Source organism: Anopheles merus, chromosome 2R (assembly GCF_017562075.2).
Source record: "Anopheles merus strain MAF chromosome 2R, AmerM5.1, whole genome shotgun sequence".
Lineage (NCBI taxonomy): Eukaryota > Metazoa > Arthropoda > Insecta > Diptera > Culicidae > Anopheles > Anopheles merus.
The window spans coordinates 54549576-54568865 of record NC_054082.1 but is presented as its reverse complement, the minus strand read 5'-3'; the positions used below and the strand labels follow the sequence as shown (position 1 = coordinate 54568865).

Below are 19290 nucleotides of genomic sequence, written 5' to 3'. Positions count from 1 at the left end.
ACACACATTCAAATGCATGTGTTTAATTGCTCTGCGAGGTTCTTTTTCGTGCCGAAGAACGAAATTAGCCACTAATCGCGATCATGCAGGACCGGTCACGCACCCCCACGCGCCATGCAACGGTCGCTTTGAAACATTTCAACGAAAATTCAAACTTTGCGGCGTTTTTTGAATTTCGTCGCTGGTGCGGAAACGGACCGTTACGTTGAAATATTTCATATCGTTGAAAATCGATCGATGCCGCCAAATTTGAAGACGCCTTGCTGCTCGCTCCAGTGCTTGAAAAGAATTAGAAATTAGATAACTTTTTTCAACACACACACGCGCGCACACACACACGTTGAAGCAGAAATAAAAAAATAAAAAAATGTGAAATATTCCGATACATGAAATATTTCGAGACGACTGCATTTCAAATTGCGCATCTGGCATCACTGCCTCCAGAAACCGTCACGAAAACTGTCAGCGCTGGGGGCCCGACGACGCCACGGTGTGCCGTCACAAGCTGTCATTCCGCAACAAAACTTTTGCCAGAAACTCAACAAAGCTCGGAAGGTGTAAATTTCTTCGTGGAAAAGTGCATTTAACCCGCTGCATTTCGCGTAAAACGGCCCCCGGACCCTTGGTGCAGCCGTGGGCGATGCTTTTGTGACCGTGAAGCATGCAGCAAACCGTGTGCAACGTTTCCCATGATTGTGGCTCGTAGTTGGTGGTAGAAGATGCCTGACGTCACGCACAGGTCGACGACGACGGCTCTGCTGTTCCTTGATAGGTGTGTATCGCTGCGTGCCACCGTGCGTGTTTGCTTACCTTCGGGCCATAATTTGCGGCAGGTGCACTCTCTCCTGCCCGACAACGGCATGACGCGGATCGAAATGGCCCGAAATGCAGCGACAGGAAACATTTGTTGTTCTGGCTGCAGTGCTGTTCTTGTTCTTCTTCTTTGCATTCTTTGCCGTCTGTGTTGAGCTGTCACTCCTGCGCCTGCACGACGGCAATCATGGTGGACGCTAAAAAATATCGATAAATAAAGAAGCGCTCCGCCCGCAAACACGGGCAGTGCCATTCATTACGGTGCATACGAAGCAAAAGAAAACAACAAAAGTGCAACTGCAACGCTCTCCGCTGCCCTTCGCTGCAGAATCATTTAATCAGAATGATTTTTACGTTGTTAGAATCCACTGCCCCCACTACCGCTACCCAGTGCAAAAGTTGAATTTCCTGTTCTAGTGCAGTGCAAATAAAATGCTCAGCCACCGTTCCACAGTCTTCGTTCATTGCTCTCGTCCACCGTGGTGCAGCATCCCTGGGCAGGTTATCAACAGTTTGACACCCATCGGGGAACTGCATTGCCATTGGCCCCGCAGAAGAGTCACCTACCACTGCCCGTTTCACAGCGGCTGGGTCCGCCCGTAGACGTGACACCGTTTATCTTGCATGCTGTCTGGCCGATGCCGGCACCGTTAGCTTCCGCGGCTGTATCTCAGCTAGGGCGCTTCCTACGGTACCGATTAGCATTCCGGTTTTGAATATCCCGCGACGGAGTGCGTCTTTGGAATGGACCATAAACACCCTTTGATCAGCGTCTAGTGCACGGGTCTTTAGCTAGTTAATCGCTGCCCTAATGGGATGATGAGGGAACCGGATGATCCACTTGTGTGCTTCCACAATGCATCAATGACCGCTTTCTATGTTAATTTTTCGTAGCACTGCGTTTTGTGCACCAAGTGTCCCTGTAGGACGAATTTCGAAAACCAGTTTTCAAACAATTAACTGTATTTTTTTTTCTTCTCATTTCCAGACATGTGCTTCGTAAACACTGCGCCTAGAGCGATCAACTGTCGGCAAACAGTGCAATAAGTGCATTTACTCGATCATACAGCATTTTCCCGAAGAAAGTGTGTACAACAGTCGAAACAGGAAGAACTTTTATTGCCCGCTAAGGGGCAGATCAAATCGTAGTGAATAAGTGTGTGTGTGTGTGTCCTTTAGAGCAGGGCATAATCACGAGGCTACGGTGCAAAATCTGGGATGAACATGGACGATAAAAACTCGACCGGAAGTGGGGGAGGAGGCGGAAGCAGTAGCACTGGGGGTGGAAGTGGCGGAGGCGGTGGCGGTGGCGAAACGAAAGTGATCTATCACATCGATGATGAAACGACACCGTACCTAGTGAAGATACCGTTACCTGCGCCGCAGGTGACGCTGAAGGACTTTAAGCTGGTTCTGAATAAGCAAAACATCAACTACAAATACTTTTTCAAATCGATGGACGCGGACTTTGGTGTCGTGAAGGAGGAAATTGCGGACGATGCAACAATACTGCCCTGCTTCAATGGGAAGGTCGTGTCGTGGCTGGTGACGGCGGACGGTTCCAATCAGTCCGACTGTTCCGAGCTGCAGCCGACGGAGATGATCGATGGGCGGCCAACGCTGGCCCAGCTGCGCAGCATGAACAAACCCACGATGAACAACATAATGAATATGCCGATGAATCCGCTCACCTACCAGTCGGCTTCGGTCGTATCGAGTGATCTCGACTCGACCAGTCTATTCGAAACGGAGAGCGAAATTACGCTCGATCGTGATATGACGGAGTGCAGCAGCGTGCAGCGGTTGCAGGTGCGCAAGAAGCCGCAGCGACGCAAAAAGCGCGCACCGTCCATGTCACGCACCTCGTCCTACAGCTCGATTACCGATTCGACCATGTCGCTCAATATCATCACAGTGCAGATCAACATGGATACGGTGAACTTCCTGGGCATCTCCATTGTGGGGCAGTCGAACCGGGGCGGCGATGGTGGCATCTACGTGGGCAGCATCATGAAGGGCGGTGCGGTCGCACTCGATGGACGAATCGAGCCGGGTGACATGATCCTGCAGGTGAACGATGTCAACTTTGAGAACATGACCAACGACGAAGCGGTTCGGGTGTTGCGCGAGGTCGTGCAGAAGCCCGGCCCGATCAAACTAGTGGTGGCCAAATGCTGGGATCCAAATCCGAAGGGATACTTTACGATCCCGCGCACCGAACCGGTTCGGCCGATCGATCCGGGCGCGTGGGTGGCACATACGGCAGCGCTGCGCTCGCAGGACACGATCAACACCGATCTGCCGGAATCGGTGCTTGAGCGCCTGCACGCCGATATGGACATGAAGGATATTGTACGTGCAATGACAAAGCCCGACAGTGGGCTCGAGATTCGTGACCGGATGTGGCTCAAGATCACCATTCCGAATGCGTTTATCGGCGCGGACGTTGTCAACTGGATACTGGAGCACGTGGACGGTATCGGAGACCGCAGGGAGGCCCGCAAGTACGTCTCGCTAATGCTGAGGCGCGGCTACATCAAGCACACCGTCAACAAGCTAACGTTCTCGGAGCAGTGCTACTACGTCGTCGGCAATGGCATCCGCCAGGACATCTCGAACATGTCGCTCGAGGACACGGAAAGCATGCTGAGCGACATCGCGCCACTGCCCAATCCGCCGATCTACATGACGTACTCTGGTAACTACAACCCGTCGCATGGCTACCAACCGATCCAGTACGGATGCACCGGGGAGCGGCATCCGTCGTCCGGGTCGAGCAGCTCCGACATTCTTACCAGCAAGGACACGTCGGCCTCGCAGAGCGACCTGGCAGCCGTCATACAGCAGACCAACCAGATGACGATCGCAAACGCATCGAACAAATCGTCCGGATCATCGAACCGCGGTAATGAGCAAGACATTTCAGGTACTTCATTTTTTCGGTCCATTTCCATCCCCCATTCCACGTGCCCCCTTTGACACTGTTCCTTTACTTTGGGTCGGAGTGCCAAACACTACACTGTTATTGCGTGCTGGCTTAAAAGCATCCAAGCAAAGTAGACATTTATCTTTTAAACTGTGCTTTTCTTTGATATCTGATCACTGTAGTTACTTCTCAGTCTGTTAGCTTGTTGACCGAAGGGATGATTTTAGCTGTACTTTGTACCAGTATGTTGTGGGTTCTAGTATATTTCCGCTTTCTCGTTGTATTGTTTTGGTTCTGTTTCAAAATGAGTTTTCTTTCGTTTTCATTGCTCTTCAGCTACACTTCGTTTTGGTGAAGGGAACAGCAGCGGAGGTAGAGTCTTATGTTTCGTTCTTACACTAAACAATTTAATAACATTAGGTTTAGAATATTTTGTGTGTGTTTTTCTTTTACTCTTTCTAATACTATTCCTAACAATAACTCGAATGCTGTTGAAGAACAGCAAATGTTCGATATACTAAAGTATCTCAAATTACTTTTACTATCTATTATGGTTAACTATTTCTTCTTACTTTTGTCTTCTGTTATCGTTAAATCGTTATCGTTGGAGTCATATTTCATTGGGTGGAATTTTTGAGAGGAAATACTTTGTAGAATCTCTTTCAGTAATCTGAATATGCCCTAATTCCCCACCTAACCCGATTGAATAACCAAAGTCCTATCTGCTTAGGTTCGATATGCATTTTTCACTACATTCATCCTGCACCCTGCATCGTTTTTAAACTGACTTTCCGGGCTCCCTTACCCACACCATCAGCCAGCATTACACGAATTTTCTTTGTTAATTTTTTACTTTCAGTTTTGAGCTATTTATGATTTGCTTTCATTTCGATTCTTTTTCAAATAATTTAACAAACGCGAAACAAAACGAAAAACAAACGGAACACACGTATGTCCCACCACCACCACCACCACCACCACCATCACCACCAAACACCACCAACACCACCTACCACCGTCTTCACCACCAACAAAAAACAACACCACTTTCAACGATAATAATGAACCAATTTTCATCATTTACACCCACAAACACCCAAAAACAAAACCCGCACCGAATATAAAATACGGACTTGCAAACGTTTTGCCAAAACGAATTGCATTTAAAATTAATATTGTTGCGGGTGTATGTGACTACCAACAACGACTGCCACCTGTGTCCTACCTTGCCTGGCCTCGGCTCAACGCGGCGCCGCTCATCCTTATTTTACAAACGATTATCCTGAACCTGAACCAACCTCGTTTTCTCGTTTTACCATCACATTGTTATCCATATTCCGTTGGTGGTGTGCCATTTCGTTTGGCGTGGTGGCAACATTGCATGGCATTGCAGACTTTAAGACAACGAGATTAGGCAGCGGAGGCATCGGCGGCAAGCTGATCAGCACGAAGGACGACGAGGGGTACGAGGACAGCATCTACTTCCAGCATCAGCCGATGCAGCCCACTTTGCAGCAGCAACAGCATCAACTTCAGCATCAGCAATCGTTCGGTCGAAACGGTAGTGGCCGAAAGGAATCGGGACACATATATAACAATCAGTAGGGCATATAAGGAGCAGCAGCAGTGATGAGAGCGATCGTGCTTGTGTGTGGGGGAGAAGGGGGGGGGGGGGGAGGGAGTGGTAGGTGTTTGTTTACGGCAAGATATGGTCCTTCTGCCGATTGCTTGGCTTCCGGTGTGAAGTATAAGCCAAAATTGCCAGAACTGCGCACATTCAGATATATATACACACACACACACACATTACGCCACAAGAGTGAGGAGGGATTTTGGGGCAGAAAACACCGCACTCCCCCACCCGTTTAGTGTAAAATGAGAGAAGCCGTGGGAAGAACATTGTGTCGGGGCCCGCGACGGACGGCGACATTCGTCGGCCGGTTGCGCGGGTGTGTACCGCAAGCACTCACTATATTCAAACTATTGGAAAAGCAGGGAAAAACACTGAGCATAAGTTAGCAAACAGAGGAAAATTCGCTAAACTAACTCTGGGACATAAGCGCTAGCCGTACGTGTGTGACAGCGGCTTGGCATCGTAGTGAAAGTTAAGGAAAGTTGTTTGCCAAGGTGTGCGAAAAATGCACGGCTGTCTGCAGGAGACGATGTCCTCATAAAACGTGGATGAGAGATTGCAAATATGCACAGCGACAAGGAACGGGACATTGACAATGTTCATAACGGGAAGCAGGGATTGGATACAAGCTACCATACTAGAGCATTTTTGTAGGGACACCTTCTTTGCTTATCTATTTGTTTTACGTATCGCTTTTAACACATAGTTGTTTTGCTTTTTTCTTCGTTTATTTTGGCTGATAACGAAACTGCGACAAAAGCGGCGAGGAATGAGATTGTTCTTTAACATGTTCGTCGTTTTGCGCCATCCTTCAGTTTGTTTCAGTTTTCCTGTATTTAGGGACTTTTTCTTTGCTACGTTTGTTACAAAGTTTATTTGGTCGGTTGCTTTGTGTTTTCCTGCTTTATCTATCTTCATTGAGATTTTATCGTTGTATGTAACTCCTTTTTACACCACAAAACGATAATTTTACGTTCGCTTCCGAAACCATTGTAAATGTGTTTATTATTACGATTATTATTAATTATATTATATTATGATTATTTTGCAAAACATCAATTATTTTAGAAGGCAAAAATATATATACATATTTTACAAAACGGAAAACGTTAGAGTATTTATACCGGAACTGATGCTAAGCTATATATTGGGAGTCGTAATGGCGGGAATTTAATCTTAAACAAAGGCGTAAAAAATGATACATACAGTTAGTAGGAGTGAAACATGAAACAGATACACGCAAAACAAACTATAAGTTTAAGCAAATTATACGAACGGGGCGGGAGGAGCAGAACCTATAAAGGAAACCTAAAACTGAATACACAATTTACGATTAGATTGAACCAACTCACTTGTAAACGTGAACGGTGAATATAGCCGATAAGATTGTTCGGTGCGCTGCAATAATATCGGAAAAAAGTAGTCAGTATGTGTCAGTAATTGGTGTGAACAATCGATGTACGTACACCCGCACGATGCATTCGACGGGCACAGTCATGTTTGGTTCTGTGAAATCGGTCTGCGTTCTCGATACAAGCCAACATTTGCATTTATATGTTTATCAGGAGTGCCCGGCCAAAAAAAATAAAACGAAGGCATCGGTGCAAAGTAGCAATTGCGAAAAAAAATGTGGCCAAAAGAAATTTCTACATACGTAACTTCCATCGTGCCCATCGTTTGGTGCGTTTTGCGTGATGAATGTGCATCACATGCCCGCCTCGGGACGCAATTTGGAATGCATCTAGAGCGTGATGCACCAGTGGTTACGTGTAAAGGTTAACCGACGGAAATCCGATGATATACGAATTTATTGTACGGCGAGGTATCGTAGCAAGCAGTCAACAAAGAACTAACACAAAATGTGACCATAGGGCAAAACTTAGTATGTGGAAACCCGATGTGTGAATCATTGGTTTTTGATGGAGATGTGGTAACGTGCGCATGGTTTGATAAAGGAATGAAACTGCGAATGGTCCTAAGTAGAGAGAGATGTGCATGGGTGTAAACGTGAATGCCGGATGATGCAGGAAGATTAATGCAAAATAATAAAATGCATGAAATACTTGAACTTGTAAACCTACGGCTGATGTCGTTGAGTAGCGTGTGTGTACATCCGAAAGCATGCTGGTGTCTCTGCCATATGTCCAGGCTGGTGGTAAATGTGGCACAGTACAACACAACTGCATCAAATGTGCAGTTTGAGCATGACTTTCAGTTTTGAGGCCAGGAGATTTAACTTACTTAACTTGATTTTTGAATTTATTGCTACTGTAAATTTATGGTTCAGCTACTATGTAACAGATGGCGCTAGCATCGCCAAGTTCCTCAAACGCCTCAACGAACAAAACAAATCTCCCACCCTAAAAAACAATAAAATTAATAAAAGAAGCCTTTGGTCTATGGTTTTCGGTTTCTTCTTCTCTTTTCCGCCAAATTATTCTGTTTTTGATGGCAAAGAGGACAAAATTGTCTTCTGTTGTCGATAAAATAAGACGTATGAATTTCGTTATTTGGGAAGCAGTTCGTCTATGGCGTGTTTGACAGCTGTCGAAAACGTATTCCGCTTCGGTTACGTTTTTTTGCAATTCAAATAAGTGTTACTTATACTTCTATCACACTTGCATACGGAGAAAATGATTTTTTTCTGTTATATTATTGGAAAACTCCAAAAACGGAACACGAAAACGTACGCAATTGCAGCATCCGACAAAGTTTGGCGCTGTCATTGTTACGACACGTGAGCCAACCTGGTGCGCGTTTGTCAGTGGACCATGGTAAAGTGCCGTTTTGTTTGTGTTGTGTGCGCATGTGTGCGTGTGTGAGAATTTGTTGGGTTGTCGCAAGGACGAAACAGCTCGCTCGCCCGATTTTCCGAAATAGTGGTGCAACGGAGCATCCGGAGTGTCCGCGGCCGGTCGTAAACGGCGCCGGAAGTGTCCGGCGATCGTACGGTGTCGGAGTACGATCATCCCAAGCGCAAGTGAACAGTTAAAGTGGAAAACAAATTTTCTTCTGACCCGTATAAGGGGCGCATCCCGCAAGAAGCCCTCTGCGGTGCGCCAGAGCGAGAGCGTGTGTGGTGCTCTTTGTGTGCCGTGTCTCGTTCGCTCTTGCGCACGCGCACGCCCAGCACGCCGTGTATGTGTGTGTGTGTGCTGATCGAAGCCGAGCGGGGAAAACTTGCATCGAAGCACAGTGTAGAGTGCGTGTGTGTGTGTGCGTGATAGACGAAGTGTGTGTTGTGTGCCGTCGCGGGAGGCTGCGGGCAGCGTGGCCACCTCCCGCATCTCATCCGCTGCTTTGATTGTGCGCTGCGGTTGTCGCTGTGTGTGTCATGGCGCGTCTCGTATCATTCGCGTACGCTGGCAAGAAGATGGTCCAGGACGGTCGGTGCGATCAGAAGGGAGGTGATATAAAATAAACATCTCCATTGACGCGAAGTGACAACGCGCGGTGGCTGCTGCGTTGGTGTGTCGCGGCCAAGAAGGTGCAAGAAGTATGCCGAAACAAAAGTCAGACCTCCTCTGTCCATGGTGGTGACATCGGAAGTGAGTGGTTAAGAAAGCAAGGGAAAGCAGTACTAACCGCGGAAAAGTGTCATTTCCGCGGATAGAGAAAAAGAGTGCGAGAAAGAGAGCAGTGCGCGCAACCCCGAAGTGGTGGTACAAATTTCAGACCGACGAATAATCGTCGCTTGCTACAATCAAAGCCAAACGCCTGAAAAGGTTCGAAGGAAGGTGATTTAACTGGTCCCTCGGTGCGTACGGGCACAGGGAGGTACATCGAACGCATCGAGCAGATTTTGGTTTCGGTGGAAAAAGTGTTTGCAATCCGTCTCGAATACAGCTTCATCGTCGTGTGGTCAAATCGCGATTCGCAGTTCCGTGCGGGGCGGGCGGTGCATATGTGCATCCGGTTGTGCAGCGTCAAAGTGAGCGCTGTTGTGGTAGAGTGAAAGAAAACAAAACGGGCATGGCAATTGCCAATGCTCGACAAATCTGAATCCGCTTCTAAGTGAGTTCGTCGGGGCTGGCAACAACTTGGTCTTGGAGTCTGGTGCAAGGGCCCTAAATTCTCGTACCACGTTTTTTTTCGGCACTTTCCCAGCCAATTGTTGCTGTTTATTGAGTGCGTTGTGCGCCTGTGTTCGGTGAGTGTGCATGTGTGTAGGGGCGTGTGTTGCAGCACACGCGGCTTCTTGTTGTTTCTTGTGTGATTTTACCCCTTTTTTCGAATTCGTCATCATTCCCCGACTTACCAGCTCGAGGTGCGGTGAAAACGAAGGGAGTTGGGCCTCTCTCTCGCCACAAATCATCATTTCGACAACCCGCAACTCGACAACCGCGCGAGAAAGATGGCGCCATATCATGGAATGTAATCTGTTGGTTCCGCGGCTTAAACGAATCATACGCTTAGCACCGGGCGCGTTGAAAACGGATTAATTCTACTTAGCCCTTCGTGTACACACACTCTCTTCTTCGTACGAAGGTAAGCCAAACATGAACCACTCTGACTGATTTGCATGTATCTTTCAGTACTCGTTTGTGTTGTTACTTTTTATTTTGCGTATTCTGGGAGGTTTTGTCGCATAGATTAGAGTAAAAACGTTTAGAGAGGGAAAGGTGCGGTTTTGCCTCTTTCCTGGCAAGCTACAGACTGACATTTCAATCAACATGCTCAGCTGTTTTTGCTGTTTAAATCATACTTTGTGATTGATTACATTTTTGTGTGTAATATAACATCAGTAATGTCGGAAGATTTGGTGCAATCGCTCCTAATTTTTATAACATTATTAGTTGTTAAATATTCCTATATCGTGTTTTGTAATCATTTGTTTTTGAGTCCTTATTATCTCGTTATAATTACTCATGTCGTTTCTTTGCTTAAAAATGACAACCGCCACTTTTTTGCTAGCGTTTCCTGTGTCTTTCTAGCAACATGACTAGCCCACCCTGATGGAACATACCTTATCTCCTTACTGATAGAGCTCATCATTACCGTTTCACTTTTGTTATTTTTCGTTTTCAATTATTTTCTTAACAATTCATCAACCGTTGCCGGTTTTGGTCAGCGCAATTTCAAAACTGATTGTGGTTCATGTTTGACTTATTGTCCTGCTGGCCTGTAGCTGGATAGTAGGTGGGTCGCGGGATATTTCCACTATGCTCTTTATTGCTGCTATGTTAAATAGAATAAATAGGGAATTATTAGAGAATACATTATTTGCGGGCGAAACTACCCACTATTGCACTATTGCATAAATATATGAAAAATATTTTTTTGCATAACGATTTTGCGAGGAAAACAAATAGGGAAAGGTAGGTAAAGACGGCCACAGCGTGAAAGATGAATACTTATCATAAATACATTATAAAAATATGTAATACACAATGTAACTATGTAGCATCCATTATGTGACAACACATTTGAGATCAATTTTTGGCAAGATTTCTGCAAAATTGGTCAAATTTGGGTGCAAAACAATTTTTAGTCATGCGCACATTTGTGGATCTAATTTAACTATTAAGCATACAACGATCAAAAGAACAGCAGATAATTCAATGTAAAAATATTTATTTTTTGGTTTAAGCATTATAGCACCAAAATGCTGTCATGGGCTAAGATGGTCTTCTCTGTTACTTATTGACAATATGAGAAAAGTCTGTCCTACGTACGTGGGCACGGTCCATTCGGGGCTTAAACCCCTGACGGGCATGTTGTGGAGTCGTGCGAGCTGATGACTGTATCACGAAACTGGTCCGGGTAAGATGGACGCTGATTATGATTAGAGCTCTTTTGCTTCTGCTATTAATTCTTGATTATGAGATGTCATTAAATAAGGGCAATTAGAAGCTATGGACTAACCAGCCGCTGGAGAAAGCATTTCAATCTGCGAAGAAAGGAATACTAGTGAAAACAGCAGCCATACAGAATGGTGTTACACGCACGACGCTGACAAACGCAATATATCGCCATGACTGCCCTGAACTTGTTCAGTAAAAGATCAAATTTAAAAAGACTATAGTAATATGACTGCCCTGAACTTGTTCAGTAAAAGATCAAATTTAAAAAGTATTAAGCAATACGGCCTTTTTGGACCGTTACTCCTGAATAAAAAAAAATCAAAAAGTGGATATCATAAGATATTAGTCATGAATAGATAATCTCCTATCTACAGCTTTTCAAAATTTTACGTTTGAAAGTTGAATTTTCTCGATGTGAAAAAAGAGGACCTATTTCACTAATCTTGCTCGGGTCGCGTAATTGAATATTATGTTATTCTTTTTAGTAATATGAAACGTATTAATCAGTTGTCAACTCAATTACAGTCCTCAACTCGTATGGCGGCCCGTCATGGTTTCAAGCCCCGAAAATACGTAGAACTGACTATCCTGCTATGTGTAATCAGTAAGTCACTAAAAGCCAAGCCCACTACAGACAGGCCTTGGCCGAAAACGGTTGTTGTGCCAAAGAATGAAAGAATGAATTAAAAAACAAAAAAGCAATTGGTAATGTTAAAATAAATTAAATTTCTTCAATTTCTAACACTTTCTTTAAGTGTTCATCTTATCCTGCGTAGTGTCCGTTGGATCTTTCCCATATCAGATGTCCGCCTTACCCGAACATTCCAAAACGGCACGAACAGATCCAGTTTTGCGTAGATGAAAAAAAACTTAAAGTTTTATGGAAACTTAATAGTTTTACTACATTTTCTGATAAAATATGAATATAAATTTAGGCCTGCACATTTCTATGGTCGCTGTGTTATATCTAGATTTTCAATATTTTTCTTAGTATGTCCGTCTTTACCTACCATCCTAAACCTAAAGCCCATATAACGTGATTGTACATGAATATAATCATTTACTTACTTCTCCTGAAAACCAAAAATACCGAACCGGAGGATAGTTTACTCATGATACTGTTGTATCTATGCAATTTATCTTCGTCCCTACTTCTATTTGGCGTAACGACCTACGCGGTCATACCGGACTGTACAGGCTTTCGAGTCTTATTTTAGTACCATGTAGCTAGATAATCAGGTCTGGCTACGGAGAGATGGTACATATAAGGCTTGAACCCACGACGGGCATGTTGTTGAGTTGTGCGGGCTGACGACTGTACCAAAAAACCCAACTTATTTATTTCATAATTAAATTTCACCTGCGACTGTCTGGAGCTAAGCACTCTTGACTGAATAGTATTCAAACAGACAAAAATAATGTTACAATTGCTTGTTCATATTAAAAAGCAGCTCCTCTACGATACGTTAGTTATGCACTGGTTCATGAAAATGTTGTTGTTCCATCTACTAAAAACTAGAAGCTTATAGAAATTGTAAAACTGATTCAACAAAGAATGCAAAATAATTCAAAATTTTCAGCTTGAATGTATGATTGTGTCTCATTAACCAGAGGGACAACTATTTCCTGCAAGCTATGCGGTTTTTGCTGCATATCTATTAAAACAATAACCAAAATAGTCACAATCTAGTTTCCCCATATGCCAGGAAACGGTCAGGAGTGGCCGTACAAAAATAGAACACCATGCAGGCTTGGTTCAGCAGATTGAGAATGTTAGAATGGGAAAATGATTAAAAAAATGCTTGAACAAGCTGAAAAATCTGAACGAGCTCTCAAAACATACCGCATACACCGGTAGCACTTTAAAACCGCGATGTTTTGCCTCCAAACGATGCAATCGAGTTTTCCAATCGAAGAACGCGTTCTAAACGATTCGACGCATGCCACTGGGCGGGAAAGGAGTTGGGGGGCTAGCTTGGTGGAGTTTCCGGGCAGAAGAATGGCAGCGTTTATGTTCGCTTGCAACGGCAACCGTACCAATGGGACCTTGCAGAACGTAGAACGAATATGTGTGGAGACTCGTTATGCATTTATGTTGCAACGGAGCCGGTGGAAATTTATTTCATTCGTTCTCACTTGTGTGTTGTTTTGTTTCGTACATTGCCTGCCTGCCTGTATGTTTCACAGTCCAACCGATCTAGAACCTAACATGCACACACACCTCGCAACCATCGCGAGCACTTGTCACGGTGCATGATGAATGCAGTCGGCCTTTTGCACCGTGCGTTTTGTGCCGAGAATCATGACTTTCAACTTCTTCTCCCAGGAGGCGGTCGTGATATGTGCCTGCAGAGTGCACTCATTTACACTAGCCCAAAAGCACGACGCTCCGGTTCTCTGCAGTCAATGCAAGCACGCTCCCGGACGCAGGTGTTGAAGCAGAATAGGCTGCCGTTAAGGCTAACTAACTGCTACCGGTTTATGATCTTTTTTTTTTATTGTTGCGTTGAAGAGCGCAGCTACGTACTAACTCTTTTGGTTTCTGCGTCCGGGCAGGGTTTACCTCTTCGCCGTACTCCGGCTGACGTCACACACCGATGACGACGACGAGGATCGCCAGCATTTGGTAGAGTACGTGGAGCAAAATGAGTAGCTTCTCCTGTTGCATGTTAGCAGCTGCGGGCCGTCCTAAAAAACCCACCAGAATGAAGCCTTCGTCGTCGGGGGACTCAGCTCGGTACGCGTCGCGCTAAATGATTCCTCCCCTATTTCCGTGGCCCAACCCACCTCGTAGTAGTAGAGCTGCTTCCTGCTGTATGTTGCTGCTGATTGTGGTTGATAATAATTCGTCTCGTTGCGCCTCTTTTCTTTCGGAACATCGCTCCGGTGCATCCTCTTTCATTAGCGATCTTTCTCCGCCACTAAACCCCTCCGATGCTCCGATGTGCTTTTTGTTTCTTTTGGTGCACTTGTGCAATTTTATTCACCGTTTGCCTTTCCTGCTGCGTTCATCTTTGGCGGCAGGGTCTGTTCGCTGCGGTGATGTTCTGCCACGCTTCGGAATGTTCGCCAAAGTCAAATGGAATAATTTGCTGAATGAGCATTACATGACAAAGAAGAAAACGGATACATTCGATTGGGTTCCGCCAGGATGCGCAACCCTGCGGATGTTTCCAATCCGGCTTGGTGGCATTTTGCCTCGTATTTTTTTGCCACGACGGCGCTGAAGAATCTCGAAGAATCATTCTTGGCTAATGGTTCTGTAAGTTGCTCTTCACATTTGCTCCTTTTGGACCGAGTGATTGAACAAATTCCCGAAGCTTCATCGTCCGTGGGATCGTATTTCAACTATCTGCACCTTGCATGGCTACGGGGCGAAGCAATCGTGCGGTTTAGATTTCAAATAGTTTGTCGGTTGGTGAAGTTCATCAATCGGAACAGCTAACGAACTAACTATGAAGACTTATGGCCGAAATGCAGTACAAATGTCATTGCTCCGCAAAAAGGACCGATAGCAGTAGATGGGGAATGTGGACATCAGTCTTGTAATCCACATTGGCGCCATGTATTTAGTGTCTGTTAAATATAAATCCCAAAAAAGGGATCAGTAATGCAAAAAAGAGCATTATTATTTGACACCAACACTTTCGATCACATCTACAAAACCCACTCGCTCTCTTGCAGTTGGGGAATTTAAAGAGGGATGCTACTCTTGAACAACGAGCTATCCTTGTTGGACCATGTTTAGGTTATAAATGAACTAACCTTATCTTGAGTGGTGTTGTCGTATCAAGCGTAAAACTATGTGTCCCTCTAGAAATGTATCAGGTTTCTGTCGTCGACCAAGGTTGGCGCTACGTTGCTCCTCGGGTGCCATACGATGCAGATAGAGTAAAGATAGGTTTCGTACGTTTGTGTTGCTACATTGGTTCAATAAAATGGTAATTATTGCGTTTTTGAATGAAAGATTTTTTATTTTGTGTCTAGGTAAAACTGTGTATTGGTAGCGGAATTTGGGGCAAGTGTGCCACCTTAAGCATTTCATGTTATTATACATTCAAACCCGTTTATCAAAAACCGACTTATATCTCATAACCATTTTACCCCTATATTTTCTATATAAGTGCAAACAAAACTGTTTTGGACGCGTTTTAAAAAGGGTAAAAAAAGACGTGATTTTTTGTGCTATGGGGCAAGAGTGCCACTCGTATGAGGCAAGACGGCCACATGGTTAAAATAATTGAAGTTCTTGGATAATTGATTAATTTTTTTGATAATTGAATAGTGTACGTGTTCCTACATGTCTTATGTCCCCAATGTACCCTTTTTGGCCCCTTTCTGGTTTTTACATGGCGGAATAATAGCGCATAATAGCGCACCATGCTTCAACAATGTTTACATTTTTGACAGCCCGTGATACATAGTGGCACACTTGACCCAAAAGTTGTAACTTTTTTGAAATTGAATTTTTCAGTGATAATTTTTTTTTCAACTAACTCCAAATAAAGATACTTTTTCTCAACTTTACGGCGGTATAAATATTTTCTCGGTTCATTGTTCCTATATTTTTTGAGAGCTTATTTGGTGTGGTTGAAAAATTATAATTTTGTGTCTAATTTTGAAACTCAACATAAAACAGTTGAACACAATGAGAAAAATCGATTAATCTATATCAGGGGTCTCCAAACTTTTCAGTTCGCGGGCCACATTGCTTCACATATAATGGTTTGGAGTGCCATCTTTCCGTTGCCTGTAACTAATGAGAACGTTTCAATTTCGTCTTTAAAGGAAAACACCAATATGATATACAAAAACTTCTATAGCATTCTATTATTTAAGCTTGGTCTAAGTCTCTGAATAGCAACAATTACATTTTCTTTAAAAATAGTAACAATAATTAACTATTTCTTTTGACCTTAACAAAGCCACCAAGGGCCGCACAATAGGCTCCCGATATCCAGTCATTGGAATAAAACCTTCAGTATACTCAATTGGTCATTTAACTAACGTTTTAATGAAAAATAAATGCTTGGTGGCACTCTTGCCCCAAATTTAGCTTTTTTAAAAATTTACCAAAATAGCAAAACATATTTAAAGGTTCGTTATATATATTTCATAATGTAGCCGTCATAGGTATACCATGCTTGTTTTGGACTTACATATCGAAAGGACTGAACTATTCCATACGTATGGCTTGAGACTTGGTCAAATAATTGTTGCCAATACCAAACTTTCTGGCTAAAAATCATGTTCTGTTTGTGTGCAACCAATAAATGAGATCAGATAACCATAAACTGGTATAAAATAGAACAACACACCGATCAAATAGCCACTAAACATAGATAATTAGAAATTTCACGTGTTGTGTTGTTTTCGTTTTATAGGCTTTTTTGGTTTATTACTTTTGTTTCATCTGACAGATACATCCTATGGTCAGTAAATCTGCTACAATATATGAACATTTCCGATATATTCGTTCTTGTATGTCCAAAGGATTTCTACCGAGCTTTTTTTAAAATATTGATATCTATTGCTGAAGTGGAATGCCGCAATGAAAGCTTGGCATGTTTATCCCTTTCTCAGCCACATTTTCTTCAAGTGAATAAAATATTTCCTTCGCACCACCTAATCGGTTCCCATTAATAGCACATTTTCCGGATCCATACCGCCACCACCCGAGACACAATTCTGAACCTGCCCAACACCCACCGAAATAATATCGTTCACGCCGTAGGCCTTGTCCGCTTTCTTTCGCTTATGTAGCCCTTCAAATGTCGTCACCACGCACATTACTTCACTCATTTGTAAGAAGCGTGCGTTTGTACGAAAGGGAGATAGACAATAAATGGGTCTATTTTTTCTCCCTTCCAGCGGAAAAGGGCAAACAAAAAAAACTTACCAAAATGTTTTTTCCCCCATGCGATGGTGCGTATTCTCTTGTGTCCTAAATTTTCCGGCACTACAGGCCCATAGGATTGCATCGATTTTGTTCATTTTTCTGAAGTAGTACACCGGTCCCTCGCGGGGAGGGAAAGAAGCAATGATTTGGGCTTCGGTTTCTTTCTTTCCCATTATCGAAGTAAATTACTCCCGATAATAACTTTATGGTCTCAGGAAATCGATTCCAACTTAAAGGAGACGCAGCCGATCGCAGTCGCAACGCAGCAGTATTGATGGAAAAAGTTGGAACTCCCGGACACAGTTGGGCCGTTTTCGATGTTCAGTGGTGGCTGTTTCCTTAGAATCCGTGATTTTACTTTTCGTTATCTTGCTCTCCGCCTTGTTCGCTAGTCCTTCAAAGGTTTAGGGATCGATTTTTTTCCCGGATGGACTGGAATTTCCCACCTTAGCTCGGCTCTTCAACAGTTCTACAATTTATCACCAATTGCAAGATTTGGATTACAAGGTTCATGCTCAATTTTTTCCGTTTCCGATCACTCCGGTTCGCAGAGTGGTGACATGACTTGTGTTGGATCAATTGAAGAAAAATTAAGAAAAAATTAACCCGAGAGTGAATTTCAAATTGGATGAAGATTATTGGAAAATTTACCATCAATTATTGAATCTCCAGCAGTTCCATCGTTCCTGTTTTGGCGGCCTTTTCCAGATCTGTAACGAATCTTGAGTGGGTTAAAACGTGGAACGGTCGAAGTTTAATTAGGTAAGTTACTGATCTTTCACTCCGTATACAGGCAGGTGCTTAATGGGGTTCAATTTTCGCCCTTTGCCATTCTCTTCGGGTTTTCTGGCAATTTTGTTGTCTGGCAGATTATCCGGCAAAGGTTGGTTTTTTTGTCTATCGTCAGATTCTTGGCGGCAACCGCGAGTTGTATAATAATTTTCGCGGAGTATTTTGGGGGATATAATGTTGGATTGCGCTTATCTAAGGAAAGAGGTTGTTCTTTTTCAAGCTAATGGATTCTAAAAATGAAGGATCAATTGAAAAAAAATTAAAAATGATCCTATCACATCTGGATCGATCGTAAATGAACAGAGTTTATTTAAAGAAAGCCGGAAAATATAATGAATATTCCAGATACTTTAACTTTTAACTGCTGTTGGGAATAGTATAAAAGAACAAAACACCCATCAGCAGCACTATTCAATGTCGGTACATTAAACACGGCATGTTAAACTTTTGGCAGTTAACAAAACAATAATAAAATTCGCCGAATACAACAAAAAGCGTAAATTCCAAATTGGTGTACATTATAAGTATGCATTTAACAAAAAAGGTGTTCCGTCCGGGGTTTAAAAACACAGAAGAACGAAACACATCCTGTAATACTGATTGACGATTAAGATGCTCTTTCTCAAGAAAGCCACTTTAAAGCATGCAAATGAAGAAGACAAATGAAACAACTGGAATTGGATTGACCGCATCCTAAAGCCCTTCGTTTGCGGTATGAATGTGTTTTCGATGTTGGTTATTAGGATGCGATTCTCGGCCATGCATACCCATGCAGCGCTGGCTGAAAATGAGTTTCATGTCTCGTAAACCGAAATACTTCTTATTGTGCTTGACTGACTGGCCGGTCGGATTGACATTGCTGGCGATATTCTGTGCTTTCATGAAAGCCAGGAAACGAACAAGATGCCTTTGCGTGTGTATGTTATTTTAGTGGGTATTGCTTTTGTTCTCACTGGGATGGTTTCGCATGGGTGTCCCAGGAGAAGTTAGAAACAAGGGCGGAAAGAGAAGAATTCAGTGATAATGGTATGGCGTCAGTTGGCGTGTATGATCTCTTCGCACAGATTGTGTTCGAAGATTTTGTAGCGAGATGTCAGGCTTTGATGTATCCCGAAAAAATACCGGTAGAGTATTGGCTCTTTGTTGCTTTTATTTCTTCCTCGAAGCCGGCTACAAGGCTCTGTAGCCGTTGCCGATAAAAATCCTCACCATTGGGGTACGGCACTGTTTGGAAGCCACATACACGGCATGTAAAATGTGGCACTTCCCGGGCTCATCTTCAATTCCTGATCAATGGCTCATAAGCCGCTATCATATACCGCACAGACCAGAGTGATTTGTAGATAAACAGCGCGAATCAAGCTGAAGCCATCAAAGTTGCGATATGGGTTTGGTTTTACGTGATAAAAATTTTGCTTTTGGT

The 19290-nt window shown here is 43.6% G+C and overlaps 2 protein-coding genes across 12 annotated transcripts in view; both read left to right on the top strand.

Annotated features, from left to right (window-relative positions):
• The first annotated feature begins 504 nt into the window (after positions 1-504).
• Positions 505-7448, top strand: LOC121588586 (segment polarity protein dishevelled). 8 transcript variants are annotated; one of them, XM_041906670.1, is made up of 4 exons: positions 505-772; positions 1802-3718; positions 4076-4111; positions 5133-7448. In XM_041906670.1, the coding sequence occupies exons 2-4, from the start codon at positions 2032-2034 to the stop codon at positions 5342-5344; spliced, it is 1935 nt and encodes a 644-aa protein (XP_041762604.1). In that variant the 5' UTR covers positions 505-772; positions 1802-2031; the 3' UTR covers positions 5345-7448. The 8 variants fall into 8 exon arrangements, with proteins under 8 accessions (XP_041762604.1, XP_041762603.1, XP_041762608.1 ...); XM_041906669.1 differs by having other exon boundaries at positions 1802-3739; XM_041906674.1 differs by lacking the exon at positions 5133-7448 and adding an exon at positions 4599-4713.
• A 730-nt stretch (positions 7449-8178) lies between these two features.
• LOC121589460 overlaps positions 8179-19290 on the top strand; it is a 153878-nt gene continuing 142766 nt past the window's right edge. For 2 of the 4 annotated variants that reach the window (XM_041908407.1, XM_041908404.1), the window contains exon 1: positions 8179-9860. The gene's annotated coding sequence lies outside the window, so the exon portion shown is untranslated. Of the gene's footprint in view, positions 9861-17626; positions 17838-19290 lie in introns of all 4 variants that reach the window. The other 2 variants (XM_041908406.1, XM_041908405.1) reach the window with 2 other exon arrangements.